Source organism: Vidua chalybeata, chromosome 3, assembly GCF_026979565.1.
Source record: "Vidua chalybeata isolate OUT-0048 chromosome 3, bVidCha1 merged haplotype, whole genome shotgun sequence".
Taxonomy (NCBI): domain Eukaryota; kingdom Metazoa; phylum Chordata; class Aves; order Passeriformes; family Viduidae; genus Vidua; species Vidua chalybeata.
The window spans coordinates 109,732,577-109,747,866 of record NC_071532.1 but is presented as its reverse complement, the minus strand read 5'-3'; the positions used below and the strand labels follow the sequence as shown (position 1 = coordinate 109,747,866).

General features: G+C 40.1%; 1 protein-coding gene across 1 annotated transcript in view; it reads left to right on the top strand.

Annotated features, from left to right (window-relative positions):
* The window catches only part of PKHD1 (PKHD1 ciliary IPT domain containing fibrocystin/polyductin), a 238,092-nt gene that overhangs the window by 104,568 nt on the left and 118,234 nt on the right, over window positions 1-15,290 (top strand). The window contains exons 37-44 of the mRNA XM_053938363.1: window positions 50-257; window positions 1,408-1,553; window positions 3,325-3,519; window positions 4,223-4,348; window positions 6,955-7,088; window positions 11,982-12,094; window positions 12,899-12,989; window positions 14,081-14,215. Coding sequence (XP_053794338.1) covers window positions 50-257; window positions 1,408-1,553; window positions 3,325-3,519; window positions 4,223-4,348; window positions 6,955-7,088; window positions 11,982-12,094; window positions 12,899-12,989; window positions 14,081-14,215 — 1,148 coding nt within the window. The remainder of the gene's footprint in view (window positions 1-49; window positions 258-1,407; window positions 1,554-3,324; window positions 3,520-4,222; window positions 4,349-6,954; window positions 7,089-11,981; window positions 12,095-12,898; window positions 12,990-14,080; window positions 14,216-15,290) is intronic.

Below are 15,290 nucleotides of genomic sequence, written 5' to 3'. Positions count from 1 at the left end.
TAGATTGACTTGCTTTTTAACCCTTTTTTTCCCCCCTTGTTCTTTTCAGGCTGGATGCCCAAAGTAGTTTTCACACACTTGAAATCATCAGCTAACGCTAGTGACACACGATTAGTGCTCCAGGAACCTGTTGATTGGCAACCTGGTGATGAAATCCTGGTGGGAAGCTCAGGCCTTGAAGAGGCACAGCAGCAGGAGGAAGTGGCTGTTATCCAGTCTGTGAACAACATGGAGTTGCACCTTAGATCACCACTCAGGTATCCTTTCAGGAGATTTTTATAGCAGAGAGCTAAACAAGGAGAAAATTTGATCAAAGTCAGGATTTGCCGTTCCCTGTGGGACATAATAACTATATAAATCCCTTTAACAAAGGTGGCCAGTGATATTTCAGTTCCTCGCTCCCCTAAAGGTAGTGGATGTTCAATCCTGAATGTTTAAATTCTGTGTTTAAATTCTGTATCGTGTCCTTGCACTCAGAAAACCTTTGAAGCAGAAAACACTGATGGCCAGTAAAGTCCAGTGGTGTCAGCATAGGAATGACAAAGAAATTTCCTCTATAATCAATTCCTTGAGAAAGTGCATATTTTTCACAAGAAATGTATGACTTGTGTAAAAAAAATATCCTCTCTTCTTGACTGATTTTCTTAAGTAATACACTCAAAGTGAATTTTTTCACTGTGGAAATCTGCTTTCATATTTCCAGTGAGTGTTAATTTCACTGCCTTCCACTTTCTTCATCTGCTGTGCCTGGAGATCTTGGACAGACTGAAAACTGCACTTCTTACATTATCTAGAGGCAACCTAACTCCAATGCCCAGGAAGATTAAGGGTATAATTTTCAGAAATAATTTGGGCTCGAGGAAAAAAGTCCTGATGGTTTTCACCCAAACCAACTTTGGAAAGAGAATTCAAAGTCTGAAATATATTGTTGTAAATCTCATAGAGTCATAGAACATCCTAAATTGGAAGGGACCCACAAGAATCATTGAATCCAGTTATTGGCCCAGCATAGGGAAATTCCAAAATCTCTACCATATGCCTGGAAGTGTCATCCAAAAGTGTTTTTGAGCTCTGGCAGCCTTGGGGCTGTAACCCCTTCCCTGAGGGGCCTGTTCCAGTGCCCAACCACCCTCTGGATGAAAAGCCTTTTCCTAGTAACACAACACAATATAACATTATGTACATAATCTCAGGAAGGTTTGAGAGCTTGTGAAACAAAAAGATAAAAGCAAACATCAGACAAGGAAAAGCCTATCTAGCACTGATTGGATGTGCCATCTACTGAGAAAAAGACTGAAACGAGCTCAGAATTTGGGAGGTTATAGTCATAAACATAAATAACAAGAAATGATAAACATAATTCTCTCCTTCTGGCTGGTGCAGATGATATTTTTTGTCTTTCATTAGGTATCCCCACAGTGTTGGAGAGGAATGGGGCAATGGCCAAGGTCTGCCTTCGAGTGCTGTGGTGGCACTGATCAGCAGAAGGGTGGTTGTTCAAGGAAATGTCACGCTGGAGAGGGTGTCCCACCTCAGGCAGTGTGCAAATACAGGTGAGGAGGTCTTTTCTCACAGAAATGTACTGGGAAGGAAAACTGCTCCATTAAAACCCATTGTGGCAGCATCACTGTGTATTAGAACTCCCTCTTCCTAGGATAACTTTGAGATAATTCCAATGCCAGGAAAGAGAGTTTGTCTTTCCAAACATTGTTTGACATTGAAGTGTGAAGTCTTGGGAGTTGAACTGCACTTCATTGTAATATCTCAGATGTATTATTTTCACATTGTTGTTTCAAGTCATCTTGGGAAAGACCCTTTAGTTTTGCCTGAGCCTAAGGGTGTAGAAAAGAAACTATCTTCTGAAAACATGTTTCAGTGTACATAATATATTAAATTTTTAATTGTGTTTACTATTTAGTCACTTAAAGACGAAGGAAAAACAAAACAGCCCAATGCTGTTTGTACTCTTTAGCGTAAAATATTGAGATGTTGTTTAGTGTTTAGGATTGCCAAGGAAAAAATAACAGGTGATGCATAAAGTATCACTGGTGAAAAAATGTTAAATATCTCAGTTCTCCTTTAGTTTTACCTGTATGAAACGGCATGGATTTTGACAGGTGGATTCCTGATTTACACCATCTATTCAAGAGGCAGAATCAGACACAGTGATTATAATGTGAGGAGAGTTAGGTTATCTGGCAACCCAGGTGTAAAGTTTCTTTAAAAAAAAAAGTGCCTTGGGCTTTCAGACTGTGACACAAGACTTCATTTGATATCCAGCAGCCAACTGCTTATATTACTCATGGATTTATGGTCCATTTTGTGTGGAACTCATAAATATAGGCTCTGAAATGCACTAACCATTTGAGGTTTTTATTTGAGTTAAAGGATAGGAGGATTTCTCAGAGGAGTCACCAGAGGAGGAGTGAGCAGTGTTTTTTGTGGTTAATTTACCTTTTTTAAAGAAAAATGAGCATTACTGGGCATCAGCAGGCAGTGCTGCAATTTGAGATCCCCCCCTGCTCTTCCACTGAACAAGCACAAGTAACACATTCATAGTTTGAATCTCATACCAAAATATCTCATATCCATGGAAGGGTCTTTCAGGAATTTTTCCCAGCCCTATGATTTAATTTTTTGTCATATCATGGAATCCAAGAATGGTTGGATTGGAAGGGAAGTTAAAGATCATCTCATTCCACCCTCCTTCCATGGGCAGGGACGCCTTCCACTACTCCAAGTTGTTCCAAGCCTTGGCCTTGAACACTTCCAGGGATCCAGGCGTAGCCACAGCTTTCTGGACAACCTATGCCAGATCCTCACTACCCTCACAAGGAAGAATTTCTCCCTAATCTCTATTCTTGTCATGAAACTATGGGTAGCAACAGTTCCCCATCCATCTGCAGGGAGAGTCAGGAGAACAGAGTTTAAAAGAAACCAACAGAATGCCTCATTTCAGTTTAGTTCTATATATCCATACCCAGCCTCCTTTTCAAGAACCTCACCTAAGGGAAATCAATGTCAAATCCCTCTTCCTCATGCATACAATTATCTAAAATTAACTCCAAGGAGCTGTCCAAGACATAAAACTACAGCTTCCTGCTTGTTTTGATAAATTTCCATCCTAAATGTCCAGACTTTTAGGGAAAGAACCATGCCTATTTTGAGGGACATCAGAAATGCTTGCCTGTGTTGTCTTTGGGCCCATGTTTCAGATCCCTGCTGGAATTGGAGTCTCACTGGGTCAGTGGGGAGGATCTCCCCCTGCATGTCCCACCCCATGGGGAGGGTGCCACTCACAGCTCTCCCTGGGTTGTGTCCTAGGTCACTCTGGGTGTTTGTACAAGAAAAGTGAGAGGCAGCTGGGCTCCCGGGACCTGGGAGCCATCGTGGTTGTGGAGGCCTTCCAGGGACAGGCGAGCCGGCTCCAGCTGGAGGGGGTCCAGTTCCGCCACGTGGGCCAAGCGTTCCGGCGCCACTGCAGTGCCCTGACTGTTACTGGCAGCACCTGGATGGCAGGTGAGTTGCCTGCACTGGAGATATCCACCCTCTCCTGCCCAAAACCTGCTTGGCTCTTGAATCAGTTGGCAAATTGGATCGTTAAATGTGTAAAAACCCCCTCACCTCTAGTCTAAGCCCAAGTCACAGAGTGGTTTCACCTGCTTCACTTCCTTTCTATCTCTGCTTCTTCCTAAATTTTTTTTTTATGCTGCACTGCTCTTTTGATGTAGAAGAGAGTAGCTCTGGAAATGAATGCATTAAGACACTATGAGGGAGCCCAAAAATGGCTCAGGGCTGGCTAGTTGCAGGGGCCAACATTTAATTTTATCCCCCAGAGGATAAGAAGAATATTAAGTTCTTTTGACTTTGTCCCTGTTAAGTGCCAAATTCATCTCCGTGGAAGTGGCAGTGAGGGCTCTGAAGGCTGGTGGTGGTAAGGGCAAGTTAGGCGGGCTCAAAGAATGTTTTAAGGGTGCTGAATGGATTTTCCCTTCCTAAAGTACATTTGCACCTCTCACAGAATCATAAAATGGTTTGGTTTGGAAGGGACCTGTGCCATCTTCATCACTGAGTGAGGGTCAGGGCTTCCTGGTGGCAGAAGGCAGCACTGGCCAGGATCTGGATGATGGCAAGGTCACCATGCCTGGCTAGAGAAGGGGTGTAAAATATCTGCCCTCAATCTGCAGAGTGATTTCTGCTCAGACCACTCCCTTCCTTCCAGACTCTTACATCCGTGGTTGTTGTGTTCTGGACTCCTTTGGCCAAGGCCTCCGTCTGAGTGGGATCTCCAACCTCAGTGTGGACAGCAATGTTTTCTACAACATTTCAGGCCATGGGCTTCTCCTGGGTAAGTGAAGCAGGCAAATATCAACACTACATACAACAGCAGCTTGTGCTGGTTCCCATTTGCATGAAAATGATTTGGAAGAAAGAATGGCAGATCTTTAACTGTACTCTGAGAACTTTAATTACATCTTCTGCAATTTCTGATGTCAGTGAATTTGGAATAAAGCTCCCACAATTCCACACACAATTCCTAGCAGCTACTTCCATTTGACCAGCTCTCTTTCTTCAGGTCAGTCTTCACTTGATCGGGATCAATTATTTTTCAGTGGAAAAATAGTAGATTTTTTTTTAGGGGATTGATTCATCTGTCTTTGGAAAAGTGTCATTATACCATATGTAAGACCACAACTCAATGAAGCATTTAAGAGAATATTACATTTAACTTCAGTCATTTGATGTCAAAGATAATGGAATGAAAGCGTATGTTAAAAGTTAACCAGAGGATTTAGCACTTAAATAAACCAGAGCTTGGAGCAACAAAAATGTTAAACAATAAAATAGTTCTCCTAACTAACCATCAGGAGACTGATTTCAAGCATCTTCTGCTGGGCTCTCATGTTGCCTGAATACCTAAAGATATAGCTCGATTTTTGTTTTCCATAAGAGATGGGATAAAAATGACCAATTATGAGATAAACAGAAGGGAAAAAAAAAAGAAAACCTTCAATTCTGATCCTGCAATTTCCCACACACAGGAAGTTCCTGTGCTGGGTGCTGTGTATAAACATAATGAGGAGTGATATGTCATGATTTAAAAAGGGAAGATTATAAACCTGATGTGATTACACACACCTTGCAGATGAAGCAAGCTGGCTCAGAGAGATGCAAGGACTTGCCCAAGCTGATGTAGAGAGCCCTTGCAGCCATGGGGAAGCAGAGCAGGACCTCCAAGCTTCTGGCATCCCTTGGCTCATTCGTGTTGGGATCTGTGTCTGAGTTAAAGGACTCAGAGCTGAGCTGAAGTTTCAGCCTGAGCACACCTTATCCTCAAGATGCTTTTAATGGCTTCACTGTCAGCAGCTCCAGTCTGATGGATTAATTTATATATAATTTTGTTGCCCATGAAGGAATATTTGTTACAGCTGGTCTTTGCAGTTCTGGAATTGAATTCTCTCAGTGATTTCACCTAAAATTCTTATTTTCAGAGGGTTTGCAAGACTATCAAAAAATGTCACTCTGGACTTAAAATTATTGACACACAAGGTCTGAGCTTGAAAGCCAAAATCTTCAAATCCTGTATGGCTGTCAAAAAGACTTCTTTAGGATCTTGTTCATGCTCTAGTAGTAGCATTGTTTGTAGTACATACAGACTGGAAAAAACTGAGAAAGCTGATTCCCTGAGGAAAGGCTAAAAGTATTTGTTGCTATCCTGAAAACCAACCAAAGGCACAGGTTTTCTTGTCAAGTGGCTTGTATTTCGGGTAGTATGATTTGGGAAGGGATCTGTATTAGGAATAGAACTTGAACAGGTGTATTTGAAGATAATGACTTCTGGTGGATAAACAAAACTAGATGGGTGTGATTTGCTCCTAATATAGGCCAGAGAGAATGGCCTATGCATTCCACACAAGATTCCACACAGGATTCCACTTTGTATTCTGCTTCCAGAAGAGCAGCAGTGCTGATCATAAAATCATAGAGTCATTAAGGTTGGAAAAGACCTCCAAGGTCTTCCTGGTTCTGGAAGCTCAACCACTAAACTGACCCTGCCAAGCCCACCACTAAACCATGTCCCCACGTGCCATATCTCCATGGCTGCAAACACTCCCAGGGATGGTGACTCCACCGCTTCCCTGGGCAGTCTGTTCCAATGCCTGACCACCCTTTAGGTGAAGAAATCTCTCCTAATATCCAACCTAAACCTCCACCAGAGCAACTTAAGGCCATTTCCCCTTATGCGATCCATGTGTCCTTATTTGGACTTGGCTTGTATGGGACTGTCCACTCCTTGCCATTAGGTGGCCCATTTCTTTACAATGCAGTTTAAAAAAAATATTTATTTTGTTTTCTTCTTCCAATTTCTATACTGTAACTAGATCTGGGGCACCACAAGAGGTCTGTGTTGTCTGATCAATTTGTTGATTGATTTTTCCCTTTCTCTTCTCCTACTCTATTGCTTAGAGGGGCAACCCCCCACTTTTGTGCAGAGGTGCACCAGGTGTTTTTCAGGTGTTTAGAAATTTTCTTACATGTAAGTAGGGCAGTGAACAGAGACAGAAGGTAAAGAAGACTTTGAATTCTAGTACTGCCAGGAGCATGCCTGTGTGTGCATAGGTGAGCATCTTTCCCACTCTGAACCACTCTGAGCCTCTTTTCTCAACTGTAAATCTGCTTTGTAATACATATTTTATTTATTTTTACCATAAACGTGTGGTCCAGAATATATTATTGTGGTATAGTCACATATAATACCTCGTACAGGGAAATATATGTGAATATAACATCTGGACTCATGTATATTGAAATGAGAATCATGATAATAGATACATTGAATCATGATAATATGAATAATGAATAATATGTACATTTATGTTTATTTTTCTTTTTTCTTCCTCTTATTTTTTAATCTTTCTTTTTTCCTTTTCTTCATATCTTTTTCTTTTAAAGGTGAGGGACTGGAAGAGGAGAACAACATTAGTAACAACATAGTGTTTGGCCTTTCTGTAACTGATGGTTTATCCAATATTGAGACACTGTCACCAGCAGGGATCTACATCAAGGCTCCTGCCAGCCACATCAGGGTAAGAAGCTCTGGTATAAGACATAACATTTCCTTTGTAATCAAAGGTATCAGAAAGACACAGAGTTTCATTTATCTGGGAGCTCACATACACAATATTTGTTTCTTGGCTGAGCTGTCAGAACTTGTGCTTGTGATGGGATATTGAAACAAGTGCATATTACAAAATAAATTATGTTCCTGGGTAAATTTATTACTGAGAATTTTGCTGTGTTTGAGTGGAATGGAATATTACAGTGGGAGAATTCATCCTGAGGTCCTTTAAAATGTTGTTTTATTTTATAATGCTCACAGATTCAGAAAACTTGGAAAAAGTTTAGCCTCAGCTTCTCTAGGATTTATGTCATTATTAAAAATAAACCCTCAATTTTAATGGACTGACTACAAAATCACTAAAATTCAGCAGCATCAATTACACCTCTGTCTGGATTTAAAATCGCATTGACCATACAGCTGAAGATTTGCATTCTGGGCTGAGAAAGAGAACGTGTTCTCTGTCCTATGAAAATGACATTGATTTTGAAAGAAACGAAGCTTCTCTATTCTAAATGGTAATAAACCACCAGGTTTTTAAAGAGAACTGCCACAGATCAAAAAGCTGAGCTCAGAAAAAATACTTTTATTCACTAATTCTCTGATGCTCTCTCTTAGTTCATACTCTTTTTTGGTCTTACACTTCAGAATAAAGTCACTTTTATGTGTTTAGTGGAAAAATATGATTTTCATCAACTTCAAACTACTTTTCCTTCCCAACTATTTTAAGAAATTGCATTGAAACTGACCTTTCTTTCCACACTTTCAGTAGTGAAAAATGCATATTTTCATTAAAAAAAATAATCCGAACCTGTTCTATTGTTAACCCCCAGTAACCAAACCAATTACTGTTTGTGAAGACCTAATCACCCCCGGGGCTTCTGCTCTATGAAGAAAGATTTACACCTAAATTTGAAGGTGAAAAAAGAGACCAACACATTTCCTATGTTTTTATGAAGACAGGAGCACCGAGGAAGGAGAACTTTTCTGCAATTCCCTCAAGGCCATATTTATCATTTTTAAGGCCATCAAATATGGTTTTAAAATACAACAGCTAGGCAGAATCATGAGAATTTCAGCTCCACTAAGCACAGAGTTTTGTACTGTCATGCACTGACTTACCCTGGAGCTGTTCACTCCATCGCCAGTGGCTCAGCTTTTGAAAAGGTTTGCTGCAATTACCTCCACGGGTTCCTGGGAACTGGCTGTGCTGGGTTTTCAGCACATTTATTTATCCTTCTCTGCTCACGTGAGTTTGTAGATATAAAGCTACAGCTGTGGCTGTGCACCCCAATATCAGGGGGTCCTTTCTGTTCTCCAGAGATGTGCTGCTCCAGGCAGGGTAGCAGATGGCTCTCACATGGTTGCTGATGACCTTCATCATCTAGAGGAGTGGAATGTCTGAGGAGTCGCAGCAGCAAAACGAAAACTCGAAGAAGTTGCCCGGCTTAAAATTGTTATTAACTGCACTTACTGTACAACAGGAGCAAGCAGTGCTCAGGAAGGCAGCAAAGCACAGGGATATTAAGAGAAAAAGGTCACATTTCTCCCTGGCAAAAGAACTGGTGGCTTTTTCTAAGTGCAATAATAATCACTAAATTCTCAGGGTGCTGGTACAGCACCAGCATTATGATGCTGTAGTCTTAGCACGTTTTCTCTCATGAAAATTCTCAGATCAAATGACTCAAGCTTTTTAGGTATTTATAATCCTAGTTTATTTATCTTCAAACTTCCATTTGAAGAATGTAATGGGAAAGACTCATCTTCCACCTGCCTGGTTCTCAGGCCAGAACATGAGATAGAAATTTTCCCAGTTTAGAATTCAGGTGTTAGTCTTTCTGGTTATTGATTTTGTGTTTGTTTTTTTTGTTTATTTTCAGATTTCCATATTTTGGTTACTGGTTTTAACTTATTGGCTGCAATCTTTAAGGCAGGGACTGCAGAGGGCTCTAGGTCCAAACTGTGTAACATTTTCTGTGCATGATGGATTAAGCCTTTCCACAGTGAGACCTGCAGTAATGTTTTCATAACTAGTCAATTTACTTGGGAGCTTAAATTTGCATCGGTGGCTGAAGAGATTAAATTTCCTTGAAATTCAGTGGTGGCCTAAATGGTGTGGAAATTGGGATAGAGCAGTCACTCAAACCTGAGCCTACAAAGACATTTGGAGACCCAAGTCCCACTGGTTTCCATTTAGCTCTTAAGTGCACTGGTGAATCAGGTTTATAGTTTTATACTCAGACAGTATGAGTGCAAACTGATTATTACAAGGTTAGTATATTTTTTTTTTAAACACAGTGTGTAAGCCCAGGTTATCAGTTTTTAATGTCATGGACAATCTCATTAGCAGGATGGTTTTTTACTTTTTAAATGCTATCAGCGCAAGGAACTGAAGATGCTTCTCTATGATATTGGCTTTTTTTCTCACTGAAACATCCACCCTATGTCCTTAGTTTTCTTTTTGTGTTCAGGAAAAAATAATTTAAAAAGTAGGTTTTTATTTTTTTATGTTGTCTCTCTTGGGCCTGGTGAGTTTTGGCTTTTTTTGTTGTTCCAATCCATAAACATTCAATGCCAGAGCCAGCATGCGGTGCACGTGCATAACAACATATGGACTGGGTTTAAGAAATCCAGCAAGAACCTCCCTTTTCTTTCTTGCCTTGGTGTTGAGGACTGGGAAACAGCTCAGATGAATGAACGGGGTGGAGCTCAGCTGGTGTCTTCGTGTCAGAGGAGTGACTGATTGTCACACTGTTGGTAAATGCATTTGTTCCCTACTGTCACCCCATCCAGCCATTCTCCAAGGACCAAAGAGGTGAAGCTGCATCTGTTTGGCACTGTTTTCCCACTGTTTCATCCCTGCTGAGATCTTTCCCAAACCCTTTCCTGCCAAGTGGACCCATACCAAAGCAGGCACATTGTGAGTACTACTCACATCCTGCCCTGCTCTGAAACTGTGGGAGCGGTGCTGGGAACACTATCCAGAACTTTAATGTCATCTTGAAGGTCAACATTTTGAGTCCCAGCTATCTAAAAGAAATTCAGGAAATATTTACACCAGCAGAGTTGTATGGTTAAGAGACACTTAAAACATCAGCCACTTGATTTTACTGACTTGCAGTGCATACCTCCAGGTTTTTGGCATGCTCAGGGAGGTAATTTCTCTCTGGAATTTTGGTTGCATGGACACTCATAATATACTGACTTCCACAAAGAATTGATTTCCACACAAAATTCCCTGCTTGCTTAAAACCCCTGCCTCCAGCCACGAGCTGGCTGAATAAATATGCAGGGATTTTTTTTTTTCCTTATGAATCATCTGTAGAACGCATGATTGGAGTCACAAGTAAAATATCCTGGAAATTATGTGACTGGACTGTAGAAGTGTTTTGTTAAAGAAAAAGGTTCTGTGGCTACACTTTCAGAAAAAGCAGCAGTTTTACCAGGAGATAGAGAAAGCAGAGCTCTGGGTCTCAGTACTTTATTCCTTGACAGATGTCAGAGATCAGGACTGCAGGGAGCACACTTGGATGGGTCAGAAGAAAGTAATTGGTATTTGGAGAGATTCACCTCGAGGTCACCAGGCTCAGCTTTGATTTGGACCATCAGGGACCAAAAAGTCATTAGTATTTTAACGCTGTCCGATGACCTATGAATGGGAGTGGTGGTGTCAGACCTGATCTTAGAGAACAAGCCCTCCTTAGAGCTGCAAGAAAGGCCATCCTAGACCCCCCTCAGAGAGCCACATACCTCTAGAGAGCAATTAATTTTGTCTAAGGACAGACCAAAAGCATTGCCTTCTGCGCATGCCTATGTCTTATTATTATTTTTTTTTTTTTCCCTAGAAAGGGAGCTAAAATCTACCAGCCTGGACTTCAAATTTTCACACACCTAAGGCAGGTGAGAGGGATCATGCACAGGTGCACACATGAAGACATTGCTATATGGACACAACCCAAACCCAACTAGGCTTGAGTGCTCTCCAAAGTAAGCTGGCAAGAGCAGGTTTTTTATCCTAGAGTAGAAAAGTTCAGAACACACCAAATACAACTCATATAACCTAATTAATGCACATTCTGTAAGTACCAAACTCCTAATTTTAAGGCCAGTCAGACTTTATGTCCCCTTATTTTTATTATTTTATTATTTGCAACACAAATAATGTAACTCAAGCACAGAATTTAGAATGCAATTTCTTTAAGAGATATTAAATGACAATAATTTACAGCACATCTTCCTATGACCTATAAAAATTATCCAAACCACATAATTTACCACAGATGTAAGGAAGTTTAATTGATCAGTCAATGACATATCCTGAAGATGTTGTTCTTTGGTTTCTCTTGACTTTTAGGAGTCTCAGTTTTTCAATGCAAATATTCATTTTATTTCCTTGTGCTGTGTTTGCTTTGGGAGATAGGAGAAATATTGAGACTAAGAAGGAAACCAATAAACTTGATTAGTGTGTGATTTATCTTTGGGATTAGTTTGTGATTTACTTTTCCTTCCTGACATTTCCTATGTAGAAAGGAGTTTATAGATGTAAGTTTTCAACACATTTTTTTCTTACCTACTTCTTGAAGATTTGTGACAACACCATTTTTCTGATGTTTGTCTCTATTGCTTGGCTAATGCTCCTTGACTGGTTTAAAAAGAAGTATTTTTACAACTGGCCCAAGGTCAAAGTGAAAACAGGACAAGACTGGGGATGCAGAAATGAGGTACCAGTATCCACCAGCCAGTTTACCATAATTTGAATGGACTACAGCTGGGATTTTAATTTGTGTGTTTCTTAAATTGATTTTAATTTCCAGAAATCTGTGGTAATATTATTTTCATAGTTACATATTTCTTTCTACAGGGTAACACAGTGTGTGGTGCTGGGTATGGCTATTTCTTTCATCTCTCTCCTGAGGGACCATCCAGAGTGCATCTCCTGTCCTTCAGTGAGAACACAGCTCACTCCTGCACAAGGTACTTGGGGAATTTGGTTAAAGAAATTTTCCTTCAGCAAATGGTTGTGCCATCTATAATTGCAGTAGTGGGCAGAAAAGGCCTTGCCTCTCTTTTCAGGACTTTTCCCCCCAGTTTTGCACACTTTCAGGTCCTTGTCTCTTGCAAGCAGAGTTGTCTGGAGAAGGGCTGAATCGGTGTGGGAGATGTCCCTGCCTATGGCAGGTTGGTGGAAAGAGATGAGCTCTAAGGTCCCTTCCAACACTCCCTGACTCCATGGTTCTGTGACATTTCAGGCAACAATTGTTCCTTTAGTATCCAGGAACAGCTGTTGACAAAAGTTTTAACCAGTACTTCCCTAAAACGGGAAAAGAATTAAAAAATGACATCGTACTGAAAATCAGTGGTTAAGGTGACCTGAATTTTGAGTTAATATGGATATTAATCTGGATTTTTAATCTCTGAGAAGGTCAAACCAAATGCATGCATTTGGGCTGTATTCCAAGTTAGATGAATCCAAGATAAAGAAGAGCCTTATCTGTCCAGATCCATGTCAGGCTTACCTGAAGGTGACATTGGCTAAAAGCTCATGAGCATGGGGGGGGTGTTTTGTAGTGAGAACCTCTCAGTGGCACTACACGCTCCTTTTTAGCTCTGATAGGTCTAACACTGAAAACTTTTGACTTTGCTTTTAAGAAATAAAGTCCCATGCAGACAATGTTACAGATTTAAGGTTTTAGATATCAAATATGATGAATAGAAAAATCTGCTCACCAGGACATGCACTGTAAAGGAACAGTCTCCATGGCTTTCTTTCCTAAACAGGCACGGGTTGCTGGTATACCCAGAGTATGTGCCAGACAGTCATGTTCAGTTCAACAACTTCACAGCCTGGAGCTGCCATGGGGGAGCACAGGTATGTTTGTCTCTGCTGCCTTCTGATGCTCAGGATCTTTCTAAGTATCTCATCTCCACACTTGATTGTCTAAAAGCTTGATTGACTAAAAGCTCTTGTGCTTCTCTGTCCATATCCTCACCTGGAGGCTCCTGTTCAAATGAAAGGGCCAGAAACTTGATTTGTGTGAATTCTTTTTGCTTCAGAATCAGTGCTACTTTCCCCAGCCGGTGTTCTTTGTAATCATCTAGCATCTGTCTGCCACTGCAGTCATGGAATTTTAGAATGGTTTGGGTTGGAAGGGACCTTAAAATCCATCTCATTCCAACCTCATTCCATTAGGTCATGTTGCCAAATAAAAAATTCTCCAAGTATATCTGAGCTGTTCATGAAGACTGTAATAGGTAGTTATATTACTTTTATAGAACTGACAGTTTCAATGTTTTTTTTTATTATTATTCTTAAAATTTTGCACTTTTTATTTATTTAAATTTGTCTAGCTTTGTTCTCCAGCTAATATGACTCACTATTAATTAATCTGATTTTTAAAAGCCACACCACCCTTTATTATGTCATGTTTTTTCCCATAGTCACAGTTTGGACCCTGTGATCCTATTAATTCCTGTCTGATGACCTGAACAGTTTGTATTTGTTTCTCTGAAAGGTTTTATAGCCTCACCCATCCCTATGACTCTTCCTCTGAAGGTGTCCAGTTTTTCAGTGTGATTTTTCAGGCTGATGTGTTTCCTTTCTGGAAAGGCTATTTGTATGAAAAGAAGTAAAAGGGTGATTTGCAGGTTCTTGTTGTTGTTTGTTTTCTCTGCATAACTTGTATTTTTTTTGTATGTGACTGACCTAGAATACACAAATAACTAAGTTTTTTTTTTTCTGCTTCTTTCCATAGGCTCCCTTTAGAAACAATCTTTCTTTTAGGTGCCCCATTCCAGAAGTGTTTAAGGCTGGGTTGGATGGGGCTTGGAGCAACCTGGGATAATGGAAGGGTCCATGGCAGGGGTTGGAATAAAATAGTCTTTAAGGTTCCTTCTGACCTAAACCATTCTATCATTTGATGATGATATCTATTATTATTATTTTATTTTCCTTTCATGTAGATTTTCAGTAGCAGGAACCTTGAACTCCAGCATTTCTGGATTTCTGCTTGCAAAGATTTTGGCATTGACATTGTGGAAAGCCTGGGAAACACCTCTGTGTCTGATAGTGTTTTAAATGGACACCTTGGGCAAAAGGTAAGAACTGAAAGGAATTTCAATGTCTCTTAAGTCTCACAGCAACATTTCAATAGGAATTTGGAGAAATAAGAAAGCAACCTGGAGAACAGCCCCTGCTCCATGGCAGCTTGGGAAAAGCTTGGATTTTAAGCAGGTTATAAGGGAATGCCCTCAAGTTGCACCAGTGAAGGTTTAGACTGGATTTTGGGGAAAATATCTTCACTGAAATGTTTTCAAGTGTTGGGACAGACTGCCTAGGGCAGTAGTGGAATCACTTGGAGGGTTTTAAAAACCATGTAAATGTTGGCACTTTGGGACATTGTTTCGTGTTGGCCTTGGCAGTGTTGTGCTGATGGTTGGGCTCCATGGTCTTAGAGGGCTTTTCCAACCAACACGGTTCTACAGGTTTTTGTTTTTTTTTTTTCCAACATCTTTTCATTTCAGCATGGAAGTTTTAAAGAATTTTTTAAAGCAAATTTGAAACAAGGACTCTGGTTTTCCTATTTTCATTAGAATCTACTACAAAATTTCACATTATAAGGCATAATCCTGTATATTCTTTCTAAAACAATGTTCAAAAGTGAAAGCAAAATCACAAACACAAAAAGCTGAAGGATCTTAGCAAGACAAGTGCAAATTTTTTCCTACTCTTTTTTTTTTCAGGATTGATATGGTCTCAGAAAAATCTTGGAATTTCACCAAACCTTACTTTTTGAGCAAAATCATAATTTTTCTTTAATCAAGCTTTTCTAACACAAATTCCTGTACACCTTTTGCATTTAGCACCATTTAACTATGCACAAGTGGGTTTAGTTTAGTGATTTGAGAATACTGAGGGGCAACACCAGCTTTGGTTTCTATCCTTGTTAACACTTTGGTTTCCTCTGCTCCCTCTCAGCATCATTGGTCCACCTGGAATACAGAGTGTTACTTTTTTTTTACTTGAGAATGAAAAATACTGACAAAATGTAATTTTATTTATGCAGTAAATATGTTCTTCTCACACTATTTCTTTAGGCAGCTGGACAAAGTCCTTTGGGTGCTACCAGGTTGTTAACAGATTAATAACATGGATAACAATGGAATTTTAGTT